Source organism: Capricornis sumatraensis, chromosome 1 (assembly GCF_032405125.1).
Source record: "Capricornis sumatraensis isolate serow.1 chromosome 1, serow.2, whole genome shotgun sequence".
Classification (NCBI taxonomy): Eukaryota; Metazoa; Chordata; class Mammalia; order Artiodactyla; family Bovidae; genus Capricornis; species Capricornis sumatraensis.
Genome location: NC_091069.1, coordinates 259,082,970 through 259,105,698, shown reverse-complemented (window position 1 = coordinate 259,105,698; position 22,729 = coordinate 259,082,970). Strand labels below are relative to the sequence as shown.

Genomic DNA, 22,729 nt, shown 5'->3' with positions numbered 1-22,729 from the left:
ATCCTGTAATAAGCTACAACAGGAAAGAATCTGAAAAAGAATATAAATATGTATATTTGTAGAACTGAATCACTTTGCTATACACCAGAAGCTAAGGCAACATTGTAGATCAAGTACACTCCAAGAAAAAGAAACAGAGGGGATTCCCTAGCAGGGCAGAGGTGGGGATTCCACACTTGCCCTGTAGGGGCATGGGTTTGATCCTAGTTGGGGAAGTAAGATCCTGCATACTGTGAGGCTTGGCCAGTAAGTAAACAATTTTTTATTTTTTTAAATGGGAGTCTTTCCCATGAATTCTGGATTTCCAGTGTCTTTTATGGTTTTGGATGACCTCGTGATGCTGGATCCACTTCCGCACAAGACAAGAGACATGCCTGTGGCCGGGGCAGGCGCTCCTCGGTGAGAAGGGCCGCTGCCCGCCTCCCGGTTCCCACTGCCCCTTACCCACACGGGTTCTGGAGACGCCTGCCCTGGTCGCCCCTGGGCTAGCCGCCCTCCAAGCCTGCGTTTCCTTATCTGAATGCACTGGCGAAACAGCCTGACCCTTTTCCTTGAGCTCAGAGGCTGGTTCTCTGACGGCTCCACATCTGGGCTAGGGGCTCGGGGCAGGTTGGGGGCCGGGTCACAAGAGCGGGGCCCCAGGCACAGACAAGGACGCGGGACCGGGAAAGGAGAGGCCCTCGGGGGAAGAGAGGGGCATCCCGGCAAAGACGCCCTGGGGGTCTGGGAGCGCTGGCCACCCACCTGCTGCGGCTCACCGTCCCTGCAGGGGGCCAGCATCACGGCACAGCCCGGGGCCGCCTCTTCCGCCGCGCAGTCTGCGCAGAAGCCCAGTCCGGTGTTGTGGAGCTGTAAGCAGACACGCGGGGGTGAATCCCACCCTCCGCGCAAAGACGCCCTCTGTCGGCCGCATTCCCCTCCTTCACTCTCTGCAGTGATGCTCAAGGCCCACGTGCGGGCCACAGACGCGAGCGAGGTCAAGCTCAAACCAGCGATCCTAAGGGCCGGGCCTCCTGAAGGCCGTGGACGCACCCCAGGGCGAGGGGGCCTGCGGCGGGTTACGGCACAGCCCAGCCATGCCCCGCAGGGAGGCCCCGCTGGGCCCGGCCTGGGTGCCCGGGGCGGGGGGAGAGCCTCTGAACCCAGGCCCTGGCCGGGAAGCCGCTCGGCCCCCTTTCCTCCTCCTCCGCCCTTTGTCTTTCTCATGCCTTGCCTTTCCGGAGAACCTGGGCCTGCGTTCCAGTGGGTACAGCTCGGGGTAGACGTTGGCCAGAAACCAGTGGAAGGTCCGGCAGCCCAGCCGTCTCTGCAGCTGTTGGCGCTCCGTGCAGTCCGGCTTCCCGGCCTGGGGAGGGGGGAGACACAAGCAGCGGCTTTACATCAGAGCTCACGCGGGGGAGGGACGCGGGTCTGGGAGGGAGCTGAGGGAGGCGGACAGCGCGCGTCACCGCGGGCCGCGTCCCGCGCCAAGTAGCATCCACGTGTCCTGCCAGCAGAACTGTGCCGAATGCTGGTGGGCCAGTTGAAAATGCCGTTTGTGGACATTTAAATCAAATGTATGAAAGGTTCATTTTTCTGGGCCTTTGCGGGGAGGTCCTCTACGTTTACTTCTATGCTTCTGTTTGTTTCACGTCTTGGGGTAATTGCATAGCCCCGAGCACTTTCCCTGGGGTGAAAGGGCCCTCGGGGACCCATCTCAACAATTACTCCCCACCCAGTCTTTCCTCTGGGCCCAGGATGAAGGCCGCATCCTTAGATGTGATGACAGACCCCGCCCCACAGACACCGGGGGATTCGAGGCCAGGACCAGCTGTGACCGCTTCCCCCTCCCACTGCTCGCCTCACCGCACCCCCTCACTTCCTCACAAAGACGCTGGGAGAGACAGAGGACAACCCCACTGGGAGGGGGAGCCCCTTGAGAGGTCCCCCATGAAAGCACCAGCTGGAAGCTTGTATTTGCCCTTCAAGGCAGATGGGGAGGTGCTTCCGGCCCAGCCTCCAGCTCGGGAGGGGCCCCTGGGTGGGCACAGAAGCCTCTGCTGGGCTCCCCCTTTACCTTGCTCAGGGACAAAGCCTCTGGACTGTGCTTGTAGAAGGTTTCTTTGAAGGAGTCCAGCCAGGTCTCAGCGATGCGGATCTTGTTCTGCAGGGCGGCCTCCTGCTCAAGCTGGGAGTGGGCATCTTCATTTCGGTAGAGGTGCCCCACCCGGGAGCAGGGTAGGATTTCCACGGAGCCTCCACAAAGCCAGGTCTGCCAGGAAAGGAGAAAACACACACTTCTGTGCTCCTCTCCAGAGATGTGGGACTCGAGGGACCCTGGGAGGGGCTGGAAAAATGCCCGCAACCTCACGAGCACACAGTGACGCTAGTTCTCAGGATGGAACAGAGCTTCCTGATCTGAGAGTTCTGCGCAGGCGGGTAGGGGCAAGGTGGGGAGAACGAGGGTGGTGGTCCCGGGCCGGGATCTGTGGGTTGAGGGGCCACACCCCGGCAACAATGGGAGACAGTGGAAACAGTGGCAGACTTTATTTTGGGGGGGCTCCAAAATCATTGCAGATGGTGACTGCAGCCATGAAATTAAAAGACGCTTGCTCCTTAGAAGAAAAGCCATGACCAACCTAGATAGCATATTAAAAAACAGACACTACTTTGCCAGCAAAGGTCCATCTAGTCAAAGCTATGGTTTTTCCAGTAGTCATGTATGGATGTGAGAGTTGGACAATGAAGAAGGCTGAGCACCGAAGAACTGATGCTTTTGAACTGTGGTTTTGTCCCTTGGACTGCAAGGAGATCCAACCAGTCCATCCTAAAGGAAATCAGTCCTGAATATTCATTGGAAGGACTGAGGCTGAAGCTGAAACTCCAATACTTTGGCCACCTGATGCGAAGAGCTGACTCATTGGAAAAGATCCTGATGCTGGGAAAGATTGAAGGCAGAAGGAGAAGGGGACGACAGAGGATGAGTTGGTTGGATGGCATCACTGACTCGAAGGACATGAGTTTGAGTAAACTCTAGGAGTTGGTGATGGACAGGGTGGCCTGGTGTGCTGCGGTTCATGGGGTCGCAGAGAGTCGGACATGACTGAGCGACTGAACTGAATCCCTGAAACTGCCTGAATGTCCCTGCCCTGCTCCTGAAACATGTGCCCAGATTCAGCACTTGGAGGATGCAAGGCTGCTTCCTGGGGGGAGAGAGTACCCCTAGTGGCCAGGGAATCTCTAAAAGCTCGTGACGTCTCCTGCTGCAGTTACCAGAAGCCATTCGTGTGGAGATCGAAGCAAGCTCTCCTCAGTCCTTCCAACTTCTGGGAGTTTCCCTGCTCTCCACTCACTCCTCCTCCCAAGTGCCTGGAGTTCATCTGACAGGAAGTCTCTTATTCCCTACTTGGGAATTAAGAGGAAAGCGAAAACCTGCCTAGGATAGGCAGAACCTAAAGACACCAGGAATGCAAACCACGGGCTTTCCAAACTGTGTGCCAAGGTGCCCCAGGGTGCCAGAGCAAACTGAGATGGCTGAGTGGGCTGTTTTCAACGTTCAGGAGAAGCGTAGTGACATCTGTTGGATGTTCTGCAAACTGATTTCAGCCTCAGATTGCTGTACTTGCAATGCTGTGTGTCTTCGCTGGGTTGGGTTTTCAGGGGTTGCTGTGGTGAAAAATCAGGCTAAAAATCAATGAGGAAATGAGAGTGAAGGGTCCGATCCGATCCAAGGCTTGAGAAATTGTGTGGTGCACAGTGGGGCTATGCTGTTTGGACAAAAACTGATTAACTTATTAAGTTTGTTTAGTTGCTAAGTCATGTCTGACTTTTGCGACCCCATGGACAAAGGAGCCTGGCAGGCTATAGTCCATGGGATTCTCCAGGCAAGAATACTGGAGTGGGTGGCCGTTTCCTTCTCCAGGGGATCTTCCCAACCCAGGAATCAAACCCGGGTCTCCTGCGTGGTAGGCAGATTCTTTACCAACTGAGCTGCAAGGGAAGTCCCATTATGCTGTTTGGACCAAACTGAGCACACAGAACTGTGCGGTATTTGCTTCGGCCAGCGGGCACGGTGAAAACTCTCCAGGTGCTAAGGGCGCTGGCCTCGGAGGACGCCCAGGAAGCTCTGCATCAGGCGGAGATGACTGAAGACACACCCTTTCCTGTGAGCAGGCGCGACAAGTGGGCTCAGGAGGGAGGCTGTGGCGAAGTCAAGAGAGAGGACAGAGGGGGAGAAAGCAGGTGGGACGCCCCCCGATGAGGACTCTGTGTTTGTCTGAAGCAGCATCCTTGACCTCCAAGCTGTGACCCTACCCACGGCTCCAGAGAACCTCCGGGGCCTCCCGTGGCCCAGGACGTACCTTGAGAGACAGCTCGAGGTTTCCACCTCCCTGCAGTGACAGGAGAGGGTCGTACGCTCCGGTGTTCTGGAAGTAATGTCGGTCCACGGCCACCACCCCGCCAGGCACCACGGGGCTCCTGGGAAGAGAGGGTGGGAACAGACCGCAGTTCAGAACCCGGAGCGCCTGGGGTGGGAACGGCAGGTGGGGCTGTTCCAGGGGCCCAGAGAGTGGGCTCCGGCCTCTGTCAGGCCTCAAGGCTGGAGCCGAGCGAGCATTTCACAAGTCCCGGGGTTGCGTGAAACTAGAGCTCCGGACGCCTGGATCTTTTATCCCCCATCCTGGGACTCTGCTCCTTCAGGGAGGGCCCCCTCTCTGGTGAGGTCTTTGGGAAGAAGGTGCCCTGAGGCCAGCAGCACCAGGTCTGGACCACAGCAGCCAGCAGGCCTCGTCCTGCCCTCACTCTTGACCTCGAACTCTTATCTGCTTCACGACCACGCAGCCCCGAAGACGAATGCCACAGGGAGTCTGGAATAGAAAAGTCCCCAAGTGCTCTGGGGGAAATACACGTTCCTTAAAAACACAGAAAGCTGGAATCCCTGAGAGAGGGAATTAAGACGACAGCAACATCCTGCAGAAGAGTTTCCCTGAGGAGGACCAAGCCAGCGGCTTCGGGATCAGAATCTCTTCATTCAAAAGAGTACACATTTCAATATGGCCAAACGCTGGGTATGCCTCAGGAGTGGGTGACTCAGAGTTCACAGTTTCTTAATTACTAAGACAATAGTTTTACATGAACAAAACTACTGACGTTTGGGCTATTGAAAACACGAAGTTATACCACACTAAAAACCAATAGTGTAATTATTTCCAGTTTTACCACTTACAATTTGTAAGATCTTGGATGAGACAGATGACCACTCTGGGCTCAATTTCATCACCTCTAATTGGGGACAATAATGGTGCTTCATAATAGAGTTTTGGGGGACGAAAAGAAATGTTATGTGAAGTACACCTGCTTGCCAAAACCCAAAGATCTCTGAAACTCAAGTGCTTTTTCATGATGCCTTTGGCAGCAAGCCCTGTCCTGAGCTGACACGGGTATCTGTATAGCCTTTATGTACCTGGCAATGATAGATTGTATTTAAAACTTGACTTTAAAACACAGCAGAGCAGAGCCATGAAGAGCACTGTGGCAGGAGGCTGGCCTCCAAGTTTAACCTTGGATCTACCGCTTAACAACTTCATGCAACTGGGCAACCTCTGGAGGGTTCATCTCTAATTTAATCTCTGTGTACCTCCATTTTCACATGTGGGAAATGGGACTAATAATAGTAATTAGTAACAGTAACTGCTTCACAGAATTATGTGCGTGCCAAGTCACTTCAGTCGTGTCGGACTCTGTGTGACCCTATGGACTGAAGCCCACCGGGCTCCTCTGTCCATGGGATTCTCCAGGCACGAAAATGAGTGGGTTTCCATCCCCTCCTCCAGGGGATCTTCATGACCCAGGGATCCAACCTGTGTCTCTTGTGTCCCCTGCATTGGCAGGCCGGTTCTTTACCACTGAGCCAGCTGATATGTATAATATGTTTATAGCATTAACTAAGCACATGTTCAATAAATATCACTTAACACTACCATTGCAAATGTACAGATGATGGTATCCTTTCTGGAAGTTTCTTGGCATCTGTGTATAACCTATACCCAACCTCATCCTAATTCCACTTTCATGCACTCTCGCCAGACTGATGAGAGAGGCCATGAAGTCAGAGTATCCAAGGTGGGGGAGACACAGTTAGAAACGTATGAATGTGTGTGAGAAGAGATCTGGGCCCCGCACAGGGAGCCTGAGGCCACCACAGGGGCCGGGTAGCAGCTGGGTCTCAGGGAAGGAGCAGCCACCCCTTGCAAAGGTGACTGGATTCTCCTTGGCTGGAACAGAAGAGGCGCCATCTTTGGCCAATGGTAGGTCAAACTGGGTGGGTCAAGGTGACTACAGTGACCTTGGGCATCAGAGAGACCCTGAGGCCTAAAAGAAGGTTCCAGAGAGGACTGGTGTCTGGAGTCAAGGAGCCTTTGCCTCAAGTTGGGCAAAGGTCATCTGAGAAGTCTGTTCTCTTGAATGGAATCCCTTTGCTTTGGCTGGAGCAGATTAAATTGCTCCCTCAAGCAGGCCTCTCTCTTAACTTTCTGTGGACCCACCTATCCAGCGCTCCTCATAATGCTGAGATCTACCATCCTCCCACACCATAACTCAGAGAGGTCTAGAAACTTCTCTTTCGATTCTTTGGGTTCACAGCGCTCAACAGAGTGTCTGGCGTGAAACAGGGGCTCAGAAGATGCTGACAGGCCAGTAATGAAGTCAGATAGAATTAGCTCCCTGTGCTTTCAGGATGCACACCTATGGTGGAAGGAGGTGAAACATAGCGGGTTCCGCACGCCACCCCTTACACCTGCATCTCAGTACCATGACCCTTCCCCACTGGGGATACGAGGCCTAAGGTTGGTATGGGCCTGTTTCAGACTGAATGTCTGTGTCCCTCCCAAATCCACATGTCAAAGCCCTAACCCGCAGTGTATTGTATTTAGAGATGGGGCCTCTGAAGAAGTAATTAAGGCTAAACGAGGTTCAGCAACGTGAGAAAGTAAATCTCACGTTGGTTAAGCCGCCCAACCTGTGGTTTTTTGTTATGACTGCTGAGCTGACTACAACGTGGCCCCAAAGCCAAAAACAAAGACAGCAGCCTCTGAGTTTTGAAGTCTAACGGCAAACCTGCAGTCTAGGCCTAAGATGAGGGCTCATCCTCACAGAGCCAGGATTTTCTATGCCCAAACTAGATAAGATCCTCAGGCCCGGGGAGAGAAGAGAGAGCCCGAGGGGAGACCAAGACACAGAGATTCAGGTAGATCCCCGAGAAGGACCTCGTATCCACCTTGACACCTTCAGAGCAATTCCTGGAGGAGGAGGGTCCCTTGCTTGTTTCAGGATCAGAGAGCAGAGGGCACATGGCCCACCTCCCAGCTGGCTGCGCTGGGAGTTCAGGAACCCCCTGATGGCCCTTGGCCCTAGGAGATAGAGTCTAGGTAGTGCCCAGGGAGGCAGGTGGTAGGTGCAGCTCCTTAGAGGCTCCCGGACCATCAGCATGCCAGTGTGGGCTGGAAGAAGATGTGGGACCTCGGCAGACGCCATGTGGAGGGTGCAGGCCAGCGGGACCCATGTGCCAGCCCCCATCTGCGGCCACAGCCGGTGAAAGCGCACACATCATGGTAAATCCAACACAGGACAGCCAGAGCCTGAAGCGGAGCCCTTCCTTCCCACCAACGTCCCCCACGGAAGCCTGGAGCCCAAAGTCCACCCAGAGGGACGGAAGGGTGGGCACGCCCAGACGACAGATTCAGTGATGAGATGACTAAGCTATCACTGAACCTGTCTAACTTGTCCAGAAGTTTTCTGCGGTTAGGAAACAGGGATGGAGAGAAAAATTACCTAAGTTCAGTTAGTAGAAAATAAAAAATATTTCTTGCATATCCAAGCTTGGTAGCTTAGGTCAGCTGTTAGAGTCACACACTACCAGGTAGGCACTTGGAAGCCCTGTTTGTGACTAACGCCTCACTTTGTGTCCATAGACTAGGCACACGGAAACAGTTTGGGTGACTGCTTGGTGCTGGGCAGGCCAACGGCGGCAGAATCCTTGTTCCTTGGGCTCTGTCTACAACACGACGTCGACCCCACTGCGACTTAGGGCCACGTCTCCCTCCTGGGAACCTAGGCGGTCTGTGGCTGTGAAGGAAGTGACCCCAGGTGACCTCTGAGACTTGCTTAGAAAAGGGGGTACATACTCTGAAACATCACGATAAGTGGGAGAAGCCAGACACCAAAGGTCACCTACTGTGTGAGTCCCTTGGTATTAAACCCACGGACAGTGGATTGGGGATTGCTAGCGGCTGAAGAAAGGGGACAATGCGAGACACCAAGTAAGGGACTTGCCTTTAGAAAAAGGGAAATGTTTTGGAACTGTAAAGAGGCAATAGTTGCTCAGCATCGCGAATATACTGAATTGTTCACTTAGAAACGGTTCATTCTACATTATATGAATTTCACCTCAATACATTATTTTTTTAATTGGGTAGGAGATGACAGCTTGCTTTGCCTGGCTCTTCTGGGACCTTTGCTGTCTGAACCCAGTGCCAGGGTATAGGAAGCCCCAGGGACCCGCCTGCAGGGATCTCATGGAGAGAACAGGGAAGAAGCTCGCACTGGGTCCCAGAGAAGGCCACCTTTGGACTCTGGGGAGTCCTGCCCCAAGCCTTTGAGTCATTTCCAGCCAGTCTAGTCTGATCCTGCTGAGGCCCCGGACACCAGGGAGCAAACAGCCAACACCAGAGCTCCCTTCAGAATTCACAACCCAGAGTCCAGGCTCTTAATAAAAGCTCTTCCACACCCTTAAGTCTGGACGGTTTGTTACACAGCAGAAGCTCTCTAGAACATCGACCAGATGTTAAACATAACGTATCCTATGTTAAACATAGGATATTTGTCTGAAAGTCAAACACGTGAGAAGCAAACCACAAAGCTGGACGTATTTTGAGACTTCCGGTGTTTTAGCATTTACCCAGCTGAATTCTTCCCTTTTACCAAGAAAGCATCTGAGGCCTGAGCAGCTCCAGAGTTTCCTGGTGAGACGGAGCTGGATTGAGACCCCAGATAAGGTGCTTCTGCTTTCTACTTTCAGGGTCTGGAAACTTTGCCAGACTCCACTCGTAAAGCAACGTGAGGATAATAACAGCCATCCCTAGGCAGCGGCGAAGCCGGCTGGGGAAAAAGCCTCACCTGAAGGGACTGACAGGGGAGGCGAGGGCCCTCCTCTCGCGCTCCGGCAAAGGCTCCCAGCGGAAATCCAGCTTCCAGTCCAACACTCCCCGCTGCTGGTCTGCGGAGGGGTAATACTGCAAAGTCTTCCAGTCAATCACGTCTAGGACTGGAGACACCACCCTGCTCCTGGAAGGAACCGTGAAATCAGAGAAGGGATACACACCCTCCATTTGCTTGGGGGGCAGAAACATAATTTAGACACCAGCCCCCAGTACAGCAACCACCAGTCACGCAGCTACTGGGCTCCTAAAAATATCAGGGGTCTGAACCGAGATGTGGTGTAACTGTAAAACACGCACGGCCTTGAGAAGACTCCGTATGAAAAATGGTGTGCCCATCTCAGCAATCGTCGTATTGATCGCATGTGGAAATGATAATATTTTGGACATATTGGGTTTACTAAAATATTTTGTTGAAATTAACATCATCTGTCTCTCTATCTTGCCGTGGGACTACTAGAAATGTTTGTTATACGTGTGGTTCCTGTTCTATTTCTACTGAACAGCACTGTTCTAGAAAATACATTTTTCCACAGGGAGTTGGGGGCCCATTTCATTAAAGAATATTCCTGCCCCCTTCTTTAAAAATCTCTCTGTCCATAAAAATAAACACACACACACACACCCACACACACACACACACACCCTCTCTGGACAAACCTGAGAGATGGAGGAACGGTGACCTAGGCTCAGCTCTGCCGCTAGTGCGCTGTGTGGCCTTGAGGCAGCTGCTGTGCCTCTCTGGGCCTTAGCTTCCTCATTTGTGAAATGGGAGGCGGAACTACTGCCCAGAAAGGCCTTTCTTTCTCAGCTGTAATGCTCTAGGACTATGGCTCTTGACTTCTTTGGAGGCCTTTGATTCCTCTGGCAATCAAAGGAAAACAATGGATCCCTCCTCAGAAAAATAATCGTATGCACATATACAAAATATTGTGTTTAACTGCAGAGGGCTCACGGCCCCTGCTCTAGGGTCTAGTTCTGGCTCCTACCTGGATCATGAAACTGGGTTGTCTTGAGAAACCAGGATTGTCAAGCCCCAGAAGTTTCCTTGATGTTAAAGCGTGTGTGTGTGTGTGTGTGTGTGTGTGTGTGTGTGCATGCGTGCACGTGCGCGCGTGTGTGTGTATGAGTACATGGTGTCTCTCAGCGAAGTCCTCAACTAGATTCCCTTGTTCATTTCCTGTAGCTGTTGGCATTGTATTATATCCCAGATTTTTTGCTTGGCTCGGGACTACATGACCTCAGAGAAGGCGCTATGGGAAATTGGCACCGATTTCGGTACAGGTTGGAAACCCTGCCTTTTGACGCATCACTCAGGTGTACCAGCAGGTGCCCTCCACCTAGTCATATCTCAGTCACATTTTTTTTCCTTTCATCACCTTTCATGGAAGTTTCTTCTAAAAGCTGTACCTTGGAATGAGTTAGGCATGAACTCAGGGGTTACCCAGTTAGACTGGTAAGAAAAGTCTTAGACTGGCTGGCAGCTACCAGTCTAAGAAAAGGAATATTTCTGGGAAAGAGATGCCAGCCATGCTGTTTACACTCCCATCGCTTTCCATCCACTTCGGAGACGGCCAGAGCTGGCACAAGCCCAGCCCATGTGGAGAGGGCCAGAGTGGTCCTGGCATTCAAGGATCTGCTTTAATCTGTGGCCTCCAGTGACTGGCCTTGGCATGAAGGGTCACGGGGCTTATATTTACAACAAGGATCCTGATATGTTTTCCCTGCCCTCTGGAAGGTGATGGTGACTCGAGACCTCTGGCCTCCGCCACTTTGGAGCACTGTGCATTGACCGAAGAAGCTGAGAAGTACCGGCAAGGATTTCAGGGGGACGCGCTCCCAGGTGTGCTTACTGTTGAAAGAGCTGTGCAGAGCGGATGGATTTGGCAACTGGCAGAGCATTTTGTGGAATTTCAGAGTCAAGAGCCAGGGAAGCCGTGTGGCTGAGTTCTGAAGAGTCCCATCGAGTCTGTGCCATCTTGGTAATTGTAACAGGACAAGAGAGGAAACTGTGTTCGAGTGTCTACACAATGTCTGTCCCAGAGCTCTCAGCTGTGTCCTTCTTGATAAAAGTTGCACCTCCCTTTTCATCAGAGAATGATCACCCTAAAGTTTCTCTTTTTGCTTTGCCTTGCTGGAGGCTCAGCGTCATATGTAAATCTCATTTCTAATAACTGTATTATCCCCAGTTTCCAACACCATCTTTTGCTTCTTCTATTTTAGCCAGTTATATAAATGATTCATCACAAGCCTCTTTGAATACACTTTGGGTAAAGATGAAGATTAAAATGTCAATGAGTGAAATGAAAGATGTTTCCTTGTTTTGTTTTTTATTCCCATGGACCAGAGCAGCTGCTTGGTCAGGGCTGAATTAGGAAGAAATTGGAGTTGAGAGACTTGAAAAGGAGTGATTAAAAAAAAAAAAGTCTTATATTTAGCTTTGTGTTTCAAACCTACAGATGTATCTGGAGTATTTAGAATTCACTTAGGGCAAAATAGCAAAGCTTCCCTGTCTGACTTGGAAGGAGTGAGGAAAGGACTCACTCCATCATCCTGTCACTTGTGAACTGAGTTTTAACTCACAGGCAGACTTGAGGTCAATCCTCTCCTAAGCCTTTCTAAGCTCTAGGTGGTCGAGCATTTAGGTTTCAATGGAGCCGTCAACAAACACCAGCTAACTGAAATATATGAGGTCAACCAAAGCACCACTGTCCAGGGAGCCAAAAGGTAGCTACAGCTGCAAACTCATCCACCAAGGTTTCACCCCAAGGAGGCACGACCCTAGTCTACCTCCCCACTCTTCGCTTTTCCCCCCGGCCTGAGTGGTCCTCTTGCTCTGTGATGAGGAAAGCCATTCTGGAAGTTCATGCACATTCTCAGTGTTTGTGGGAAGTGTCTTATACTAAGAAGCAAGAAGCTCTACAGTCTCTCTTCCCAGAGCTTTGCTGCTCAGGTGTGACCCCAAGACTGACGCTGGCCCTCCCGGGACTCTGTCTGCCGAGGGGGACAGAGCAGGATGGGGCTGAGAGCTTTCCTGGGCCACAGACCAGAGGAAGGCGGCTCGCTCTGCAAAGCTGGAGGCATCTTAATCCCCTGTTGCTCCTCAACACACAAACACACACACACACACACACACACGCACACACACACACACACACACAAATGTGGGATTCTTCAGACTGCCTTCCATCACTAAGCCCTCAAATATGGAGCAGTCTCAACCTCAGCTGAGAACTAGGTGACCTTGAGAGTTAAGTGACCTTGAGAGCTAGGTGACCTTGAGAGCTAGGTGACCTTGAGAGATAGGTGACCTTGAGAACTAGGTGACCTTAGGAACTAGGTGACCTTGAGAACTGGATGACCTTGAGAACTAGGTGACCTTGGAAGCTAGGTGACCTTGGGAACGAGGTGACCTTGAGAACTAGGTGACCTTGACCTTGAGAACTAGGTGACCATGACCTTGAGAACTAGGTGACTGTGACCTTGGGAACTAGGCGACCTTGATAACTAGGTGACCTTGGGAACTAGGCATTCCTCTTGGATGCTCTTGATTTGTTAATGTGGGTTCATCAATTGCTAACCATCTTACCACTCTGATGGAAGATGCTGACCACTGGGAAGGCTACGCACACGTGGAGGGAGACGATACATGAGAAATCTCTGTAACTTCCTCTCAACTGGGGGCTTCCCTCGCAGCTCAGTTGGTAAAGACTCTGCCTCCAGTGCAGGAGACCCAGGCTCGATTTCTGGGTCAGGAAGGTCCCCTGGAGCAGGGAAGGGCAACCCACTTCAGCATTCTTGCCTCTCAATTTTGCTGTATACCAAAAATTGTTGTAATAATAAAGTCTATTAAAAAAAATAGAATGAAGACATCCCAGACCCTGCACTTTGACCAGGAGCTCTTTGTAAACTATAAAGTGATTTACACATATTTTTAAAGAACTAGGTATCCCTAAGGCAGGAGCCTGGGTCAGTCTTCTTCCATGGGAAACAGCATGGTCAGCATCCTGAGCCAGGAACATCCCTAAGAGGGGGGTCTGCCCCTTTGCCCTTGGAAATCTCCCCTTTTCTCTGGCCGTGACCCTTCCTCCCTGGCTCAGGCACTGGAGCTGCAGTTGGCTCAGGCAGTGGTGGCCGGGGAGGTGGGGTGTGTTCTGTGAGTGGCTGAGGCCGTAGACCATCTCTCCCTCTCCCGCCTCCTGCTTTACAGCCTCCGGGGGTGAGTTACCTGTCACCAGCTATTCTGGCCAGGAGGGGCTCCAGCCAGCCCGGCCGGCACTCGCAGTGGGCATCCATGAAGACCAGCACATCCCCGGTGGCCCTGGCGGCCCCCAGCATCCGGGCCCCACTGGCGCCCAGCCTCCTGGTGCTCCTGAGCAACTTCACACCCTCCAACCGGGCCACGTGCTCGCTGAGAGCCATCTTGAGTTGTCCTGGAATCGACAGGGGGGTGGTCAGTGAGGTCACGGGATGCTACAGCCCTCGAGGGTGCGATGACCATCACTAGGATCATTGCTAACAGGCCCCTCTTGGGAGCGGTGGCGAGCATTGCCTACATTCCCGGGTGGTTGTCGCTAAGATGCGAGATGCCTAGTTCCTTTGGGTGGATCGGGGTTCCCTCTGGTAAAAACCGGGAGACATGGCGTCTTGAAGCTAGGAGAGAAGAGAACGTGCTCACATTCTCCACAGGCAGCAGCGAGGCTGGAGCAGACATTGCTGGCGCCCCGCTCCACTGGGACCCTCTTGCTGGTTTGGTTTGCAGGTGCCCAGCTGCCGGGAGTTGGCCACCAACTGAAGTCCCCATCCTTCCCTGGAGACGTGCCCCAGGGGACCAGAACCCAGGGGACCAGAGCCACCTCTCCTGCAAATAGCAGGGAGTTGGGCAGAATGCCACCCCTCACCGCAGGTGGGTGATGGGTGGATTGGCAATGACTGACCGCTGCCTGAATACCAAGCCCACTGTTTGCCTCAAGGCAAGACAGATGCTGAGGTGCACCTGGGAACGGGCCGTGGCTGACCTTCACCTGACACCGCACCTTAGCTCAACTTTTTCTGCTTCCTCCAGGCTTCCCTGCTCCCCTAGAGTGTTCCCCTGAGAGCACCGCCCTGCCCCCAATAACATACACATGAGTCCCCATCTCAGGCTCTGCTTCTAGGGTACCTGACTAAGACACAGGGGTCAAGGAAGTCAAAGACAGAGGGGCTACTGTAGGCGGCCCCCAGGAGGGTGGCATTGACCAGAGAGGTCTTACCTGCAATTGTGGGGGAGTGAGCAATGGAGAGAAAATGGGAGGCTAGAGACTGAGATCAGAAGTCTACACACTCTTCAGGACTGACAGTCCTACAGAGGATACAGGTTGAGAGAGGCTTTTTAGGCTTTGTATTCAAGATCAGGTTCCGTTCCTAGGTGGGGAGGATCCTCTGGAGAAGGGATAGGCCACCCACTCCAGGATTCTTGGGCTTCCCTGGGGGCTCAGCTGATAAAGAATCTGCCTGCAATGCGGAAGACCTGGGTTCCATCCCTGGGTTGGGAAGATCCCCTGGAGGAGGACATGGCAACCCACTCTAGTATTCTTGCCTGGAGAATCCCATGGACGGAGGAGCCTAGTGGGCTACAGTCCACGGGGTTGCAAACAGCTGGACATGACTGAGTGACTAAGCACAGCACAGCATATTCAAGATCAGAAAAACTGTGCAAAGGGACAGGTGTGAGTGCCCCCAGATGAGCAAACGAGCAGAGATGGAGAGCCCAGTGGACAGTCACCCTTCAGAGTCGGGGTGCGGGCGTTGGTTCCAGGAGTCCCCCCACCCACTGCAGACACCGAATCTGCAGATGCTCCAGTGCTCAAGTGCCTTACGGAAAAGGTCAGTACAAGGGACCTCCCTGGCGGTCCAGTGGTTAGGACCCCACACTTCCAATATAGGGGCGCAGGACTAAGATCCCGCTCGCTGTGCAGTGCGGTCAAAACAGCCAACAACGAGAGGGCAGCGCAGTCACCCTCCAGGTGCTGGTTCCGCGCCTGCAGCCAGCGTCACACCCTGTGGGTGTCACAGGGGGCGGAGCCTCTGGGGCTCTACCCGGATGAGCCCTGCACCCGAATCCCCGTCTGCGGCTTCGGGGACTCCCGCCTACACAGGCTCCAAACCCCACTCGGTGCACGGGGGCCCCCCAGGGTCCACGCCCTCCCGACAGGGCCTTCAGGAAGCCCGCGGCCACCTTGCTGGCTGAGGTCGTCCACCAGGACGATCTCCTTCAGGAAGGCCCTGGGCGCCGTATCCAGGATGCTGTGCACGGTCCTCAGGAGGGTGGCCCAGGCCTCGTCGTGGAAGCAGAGGACGACGCTGGCGGTGGGCAGGCTGTCCGCGGGCGGCGGCTGCTGCAGGCACCTGCGGGGAGGAGAGGCGGGGCGTGAGGGGAAGGGGAGCCCCAGCCGGGCGGCTCTAGCCAGTGGCTCTCCTCCCAACTCGACGGCTCTCTCCCTGGGTTGTCTCAGAATCTCCACTAAAGAGAACCCATGACGCCCTCACAGACGTGCTGTCCCCTGTCTCCCAGGCCTCGGACTCCGAGGACCGCTTTGCAGTGTTTATCCTTCCCTAGCAGCCGAGAGGTGTCACCACCATCCTCAGCAGACGACTGGCCTGGTCTGTGAAATGGGAATGAATGACAAGATCACCCACCTCTGAGAGCTGGGGTGAGGCCTTAACAGGACGAGATACACAGAAGTGTCCTGCCAACACGAAAGATCATCTGTTTAAGAGCAGGGACGCTGATTCCTTACTTTTGTGTTCCTACAGTCTAGCGTAGCGTCTGACACACGCTACACGGTAACTCTTACTTCACTCCACGTGTGTCCCTTGCCCTGAAGTGGGTCTCCTGCAGGCAGCGTAATCGTGGGCTCTTGGTTTGGGTTTTTAACCGACTCTGCCACTCTATATCTTTCAGGTGCGGCACACTCAGAGGCACAGTTAGCCCACTGACTGTTAAAGTAATTATTGTATTTATTGTCATTTTAAACCTTGGTTTCCCATTGATTTTGCATCGCTTCCTCGTCCTTTTCCATTCTGCGGCTGGCTGACTCTCTTGCGTATTAAGCTCATGTTCTTGGCTTCTTGGTTTTTGTGGATCTGTAGTATGTTTCAGATTTGTGATCACTCTGTTTTTCAAATACCTTAATCCCTTCCTATATCTTCTTCTGTTAGACTGGCAGTCACACAGGTTCAAACACATTCTAGAGAAAAGAACTGTGTGTTCTCAGTCATCCCCACATTTTACGATTTTGATGATTTTATGATTTTGCATCTTCAGGTTCATCCTTTCGCTGTTCATTGTGGTTGTCATCACTTTCACAGACAAATTGTTCTTTGTTTTTTTTAAAATCTGTGTACTGGCTTATTTACATGATTTACCTTCCAACTGTAATTTTCTCTTTCCTATAGATTCTTACTTATTTTCTATTTAGAGAGACCTTGCAATATTCCCTTTAGGGTAGGTTTAGTATTGCTTTATTCTTTTCGTTCTTGCTTGTCTGAAACATTCTTTCTTCTCCCTCTATTCTAAATGATAATCTTGCTGGGTAGAGTATCCTAATTGCAATTTTTTCCCTTTCAGGACTTTGTATATATCTTGCCACTCCCCTGTGGCCTGCAACTTTTCTGTAGAGAAATCAGCTGATGGCCTTATGGGGTCCCCTTGTCATCCTCCCTTTAACTTTTGCCATTTTAATTCTCATCTGTCTTGGAGCAGATCTGTGTCTGTCAGATGACACACAGGTGCTGACTTCACCAAGCCAGGGGCAGGGCTGTAAATCCATGGTTCACACAACCGCGGGGGGAAAAACTCCAGCCCTGCTTCCCAGGTAGTGTGGCCCCGGGGCTCAGCTGTGGTTTCATCCACCCTCCTGTGTGTGGGCAGCCTGTGCCATCTGCTACTGAGCCCCTGAGCCGTGGCTGGGGGCACTCCCTCGGAGCCCGCGGAGGCAGGGGTCAGGCACTCTCTAGGAGCCCGTGGAGGCAGGGGTCAGGCACCCTCTAGGAGCCCGCGGAGGCAGGGGTCAGGCATCCTCTAGGAGCCCGCGGAGGCAGGGGTCAGGCACTCTCTAGGAGCCCATGGAGGCAGGGGTCAGGCATCCTCTAGGAGCCCACGGAGGTAGGGGTCAGTGCGTGGACACAGCAGCTGCTATAGTGGCCCTGCCCTTGGCGCGCTGCTTAGCAATGTGTGTTGCTACTGTGGAGGGCTGAGCTTCTTCCAAGAACACCCCTTGGTGAGCTGGGTCACGCTCCAGGCCCTTCAGGCTGCCTCCCAGAAGCCAACTCCAGTCCTCTCCCCAGGCCAGGCCTCTGAACTCCGAGTCTCAGCACCCAGCCCCAGTCCATAGCAGCAGACCCGTGTCTCAGGCTGGGTCCCCAGCCTGGTGGCTGGACCATCTGTGCAGGCCTCTCTGCTCTGTCTGCCGCGGGCTGGTGGCTGGGCTCGCCTCTGAGCCTCTGAAGCTCCGTTTCTGAGCTCCCCACTGGGAAGGGGCTTCCCAGGGTTCAGGAACGTTTCCTCTTTTCGGCTCCATCACAGAGACCCAGGGACTGTCCCACTTACCTGCCTTTCCCCTTTCATCCTGCCCAGTTGCATAGAAACTTTTCTTGTCCTTTCAGGAGTTTGAGGTCTTCTGTTACGGCCCGGGAGGTGCTCTGTGAGAACTGCCCCACCTGTAGATGTGTTTTTGATGTATTTGTAGAAGGAGGTGAGTTCCACGTTCTTCTACTCTGCCATCTTGATCAGAGCTCTCTACATGCTAATTATTATTCTGATTAATATTGTAATTATTATTGAAGAAGGGGCAAGGGTGGAACCTTTGGGAGCAGTAACAACATGCCAGATGCTATGTCAAGCCCTTTATGCCCATTACTGCCTGTTGAGTGTGTGGCTTGAACCACCTCACCCCACTTTACAGATGAAGAAACTGAGGCTCAGAGGGAACAAGGCTCATCAAAGCCACATGACCAGTGATTGGCAGAGCTGGATATTATACCTTCACAGCAGTCACACTCTTTCCCTTTTGCTGGTTTGTGACTGGACCAATGTGTGTGTGTGTGTGTGTGTGTGTGTGTGTGTGTGTGTGTGTGTGATGGTGTGATGGTGTGATGGTGTGATCTCTGCCGGGAGACCAACAGGTTCCCACCTTCCTCTCCAGGTGAAGAGAATGCTCTGCTTTATGTTTGCTGAGCATGGGGTCTGTGAGGATTCTGAGTGAATCCACAGTGGAATGAACTCTAATAACAGCCTGACCCATAAAGCAGCATGCAGTTCACACCTGGCCACAAAGGCACTTTTAAAAAAATGCACTGCTAGAGCACGCCTTTCCAGGTTGTAGCTGCTGAAACCACCCATCTGTCCTCAGAGAGGCATTTGCATTTGAACTGGGGTTGTCTCAAGGACCTCAGACTTCTAACATCTGGAGGCATCTGTGCTGGCCTGGGGATCCGCCTAGCTGCTCGCCAGCTGGACACCCCTCTGCTGGATGTGTCCCAGCTGAAGCTGGAGCTCTCGATGCACCGGAAACTCGCCTGTGACTCTCTGGGAAAGACGCTACATGGTGAGGGAAGGGTTCTAGGTGAGTGCTTTCAGATAAAGGCAAAGCAGGACCCTTAGATGATGAAGCAACAAAGCACGCGAGCGTCTCGTAAGCTGGCTGTGACAACTGTAATACTGTTTCTGTATTTATACACTATTTCTTTTCATAAAGTACTCAAAGTCACTCCAAACTGGGAAAAGAGTACGTCAAGGCTGTATATTGTCACCCTGCTTATTTAACTTATATGCAGAATACATCATGAGAAACGCTGGGCTGGAAGAAGCACAAGCTGGAATCAAGATTGCCTGGGGAAATATCAACAACCTCAGATATGCAGATGACACCACCCTTATGGCAGAAAGTGAAAATGAACTAAAGAGCCTCTCGGTGAAAGTGAAAGAGGAGAGTGAAAAAGCTGGCTTAAAGCTCAACATTCAGAAAAGTAAGATCATGGCATCTGGTCCCATCACTTCATGGGAAATAGATGGAGAAACAATGGAAACAGTGACAGACTTTATTTTGGGGCTCCAAAATCACTGCAGATGGTGACTGTAACCATGAAAGTAAAAGACATTTGTTCCTTGGAAGAAAAGTTATGACCGACCTAGACAGCATATTCAAAAGCAGAGACATTACTTTGCCAACAAAGGTCCGTCTAGTCAAAGCTATGGTTTTTCCAGTGGTCATGTATGGATGTGAGAGTTGGACTGTGAAGAAGGCTGAGCACCGAAGAATTGATGCTTTTGAACTGTAATGTTGGAGAAGACTCTTGAGAGTCCCTTGGACTGCAAGGAGGTCCAACCAGTCCATCCTAAAGGAAATCAATCCTGAATATTCATTGGAAGGACTGATGCTGAAGTGGAAACTCCAATACTTTGGCCACCTGATGTGAAGAACTGACTCATTGGAAAAGACCCTGATGCGGGGAAAGATTGAAGGTGGGAGAAGGGGACAACAGAGGATGAGATGGTTCAATGGCATCACCGACTCAATGGACTTGAGTAAACTCCGGGAGTTGGTGATGGACAGGGAGGCCTGGCGTGGTTCAGCCTAGGGGGTTGCAAAGAGTCGAACATGACTGAGCGACTGAACTGAACTGAACTGATTCAAAGTCACTCCGAAGAAGTATGCACAACAAAATAATGACTTTTTGGTCCCGTAAAAAAAGAATGTTGCAGCCGGGACAGTGCAGCTCCTTCCCCGCCCCCACCTCTCCGTGTACCCCGAGGGGATTCAGGATAGAGGAAAACAGGGCTACTGAAGATGAGTACCTAAGAAATGATTTCAATGAGCCCAGATTCTCGCATCTTCCCACACAGAGCAATGCCCTAAGATCATTAACTCCAGATGTCTGTTTTTTGTGATTAGCAGTAATCTTTTGATGTTCGACTCCATTCGATGTTGACTCCATGGTTTATTTGCTTTTCTTTTTTTCCAGCAAAAGCTCCTATAAATCTGGCTCCTCTCTTACTTCTGGGGAGCAGTTCCTCAGCTGTCTGAGTTGATGTCTCCCCGGGTACAGTCCTCAGTAAGGTTCCCAAATAAAACACACCTCTCAACGCTTAGGTTGTGCCTTTTTCTTTAGTTGACACGTGGAGAGTCAACATTTGGAAAAGGAAGTACATGTGTAGGTCAGAAGAGCCTTGGCATTTCTAGAGAGAATTTGGAATCTGGCTCTCAGCTTCCTGGAGCCCAAGGTAAAATGGGAGATTTGCAGAACTGTCACCGTCAGGAAAGCTACATGCCACGTAGGCTCTTCTTTGTACAACTGATAACTTTTCCGTTTGAAATCATTTAAGACCCACAAGAAGTTGCAAAAGTAGTGCAGAGAATTCCCATGTTGTCTTCACCCAGCTCCACCCAGGGAGAGCATTGTACACCACCACCCACAACTATCAAAACCAGGGATTTGACATGGTTCAATACTGTTAAGTCACATACAGACCTTATTTAGATTTCATCTGTTTCTAAATATAGCACTGATTTGTAAAAGAAATGCTGATGGACTGTAGGGCTTCTCTGCTGGCTCAGTGGTGAAGAATCTCCTGGCTCAGTCCAGGAGACACAGGTTCAATTCCTGATCCAGGAAGATCCCGCATGCTGTGGAGCAACTAACTGGGGTCTCCTGCATTGCAGGTGGGTTCTTTACCAACTGAGCCACAAGGGAAGCCCAGCTAAGCCCAAGGGCCACGACTATTGAGCTGTGCTCTAGAGCCCGGGACCCGCAGCAAGGGAAGCCACTGCAAGAGAAACCCGCTCACTGCTCCTAGAGAGTGGCGCCCGCTCACGGCAACTAGAGACAAGCCTGCACTGCCGTGAAGACCCAGCACAGCGATAACCAAATAAGCAGATTTTTAAAAGGAGAAATTCCTGTGGACTCTAGAAAGAAGGCCCTCTTAAAGAGATGACAGTATTCTTAGAAGCATCCCCGAGATGAAAGAAATAGTGAACTATGTATGACTGCAGCTTGACTTCAGGGCTATTCAAATAACACATTGGAAGTGGAACAATACCAGGACTGGCAAACCCAAGGGTCCCAGAAACGGGCTTCTGATGGCTACTGAAAAGAAGTCTTAGCATAGTGAACTCAGTGGGTACAGAAAAACCCCACAACATTATTTGGGCAGTTGCTTGCATGATGGCTGTTTTCTGAGTCAGATAGGAGAGGAATTGGGAACAAAGAGGATTGCATATGGGGTTCCCACAGGTGTAGATTCAGAGGGACTGAAGTCCATCACCTCAGAACACAGCCATACCATCCCAAGGGAGTGACCCCTTGCTCTATCCCCGGTCCATGGAATATGAGGATAGGAAACAATGCACACACGCGTGTGTGTGTGTGTGCGTGTGTGGGTGTGCACGCCTGTGTGCACACGTGTGTCCTTGTGGTGAAAGCGAACAACAAGTGAAAGGTGCTCAGCTGTGTCCGACTTTTTGCAACCCCATGCACTATACAGTCCGTGGAATTCTCTAGGCAAGAACACTGGAGTGGGTGGCCTTTCCCTTCTCCAGGGGATCTTCCCAACCCAGGGATCAAACCCAGGTCTCCTGCATCGCAGGCAGATTCTCTACCAGCTGAGCCACAGCTTGGGCTACCCTTGTGGTTCAGCTGGTAAAGAATCCACCTGCAATGTGAGAGATCTGGGTTTGATCCCTGGGCTGGGAAGATCCTCTGGAGAGAGGGCTTCCCTGATAGCTCAGTTGGTAAAGAATCCACCTGCAATGCGGGACCTGGGTTTGATTCCTGGGTTGGAAAGATCCCCTGGAGAAGGGACAGGCTACCCGTTCCAGTATTCTGGCCTGGAGAATTCCAGGGACTGTATAGTCCATGGGGTCGCAAGGAGTCAGACACAACTGAGTGACTTTCACTCACTCACTTACTCAACTCATAGCTGATTCACTTTGTTGTGCGGCAGAAACCAATTTAAAAAAAGAAAAAGAATGGTGCTGTTAGGGGAAGCACCCTGACTGAGACTGCCCACCCTGGCCAGGCACCATAGTAACCATTTGCATGAGTTGTTTTATGACAGGAGATCCTGGTAAGGAATACGGAACTAATCAGCCACCACCAACTGGAAGAGCTCGGAAAAGGTCGAAAGGAGACACCGCGTGTCCGTCCGCGTCCCAGAATCCCTCTCGCGCTAGCATCCATCTTGGCTGAGTGATGCGTGCGCCACCAGGAAAGACTGAATTAGAATGATTGGCCAAAGACCACCCAGAAACTACTCCCATCACCATAAAACCCGAGACTGCGAGCCACGCGGCAGAGCAGTTCTCCTGGGATCCCTCACGCTGGTGCTCTCCACCCGGGCGCCCTTTCCCAGTAAAATCTCTTGCTTTGTCAGCACACATGTCTCCTCGGACAGTTCATTTCCGAGTGTTAGACAAGAGCCCAGTTTCGGGCCCTGGAAGGGGTCCCCCTTCCTGCAACAGTGCTGGCCCTGAGCGAGTGCTCTGCGTTCACGGCCT

General features: G+C 52.1%; 1 protein-coding gene across 1 annotated transcript in view; it reads right to left on the bottom strand.

Annotated features, from left to right (window-relative positions):
- Positions 1–22,729, bottom strand: part of GALNT15 (polypeptide N-acetylgalactosaminyltransferase 15) — a 41,608-nt gene that overhangs the window by 5,290 nt on the left and 13,589 nt on the right. Inside the window, exons 2-8 of the mRNA XM_068985308.1 lie at positions 15,412–15,581; positions 13,423–13,627; positions 9,154–9,321; positions 4,341–4,458; positions 2,057–2,251; positions 1,214–1,345; positions 745–849 (exon numbers count right to left, since the gene is read on the bottom strand). Of these exons, the coding sequence (XP_068841409.1) occupies positions 745–849; positions 1,214–1,345; positions 2,057–2,251; positions 4,341–4,458; positions 9,154–9,321; positions 13,423–13,627; positions 15,412–15,581 (1,093 nt within the window). The remainder of the gene's footprint in view (positions 1–744; positions 850–1,213; positions 1,346–2,056; positions 2,252–4,340; positions 4,459–9,153; positions 9,322–13,422; positions 13,628–15,411; positions 15,582–22,729) is intronic.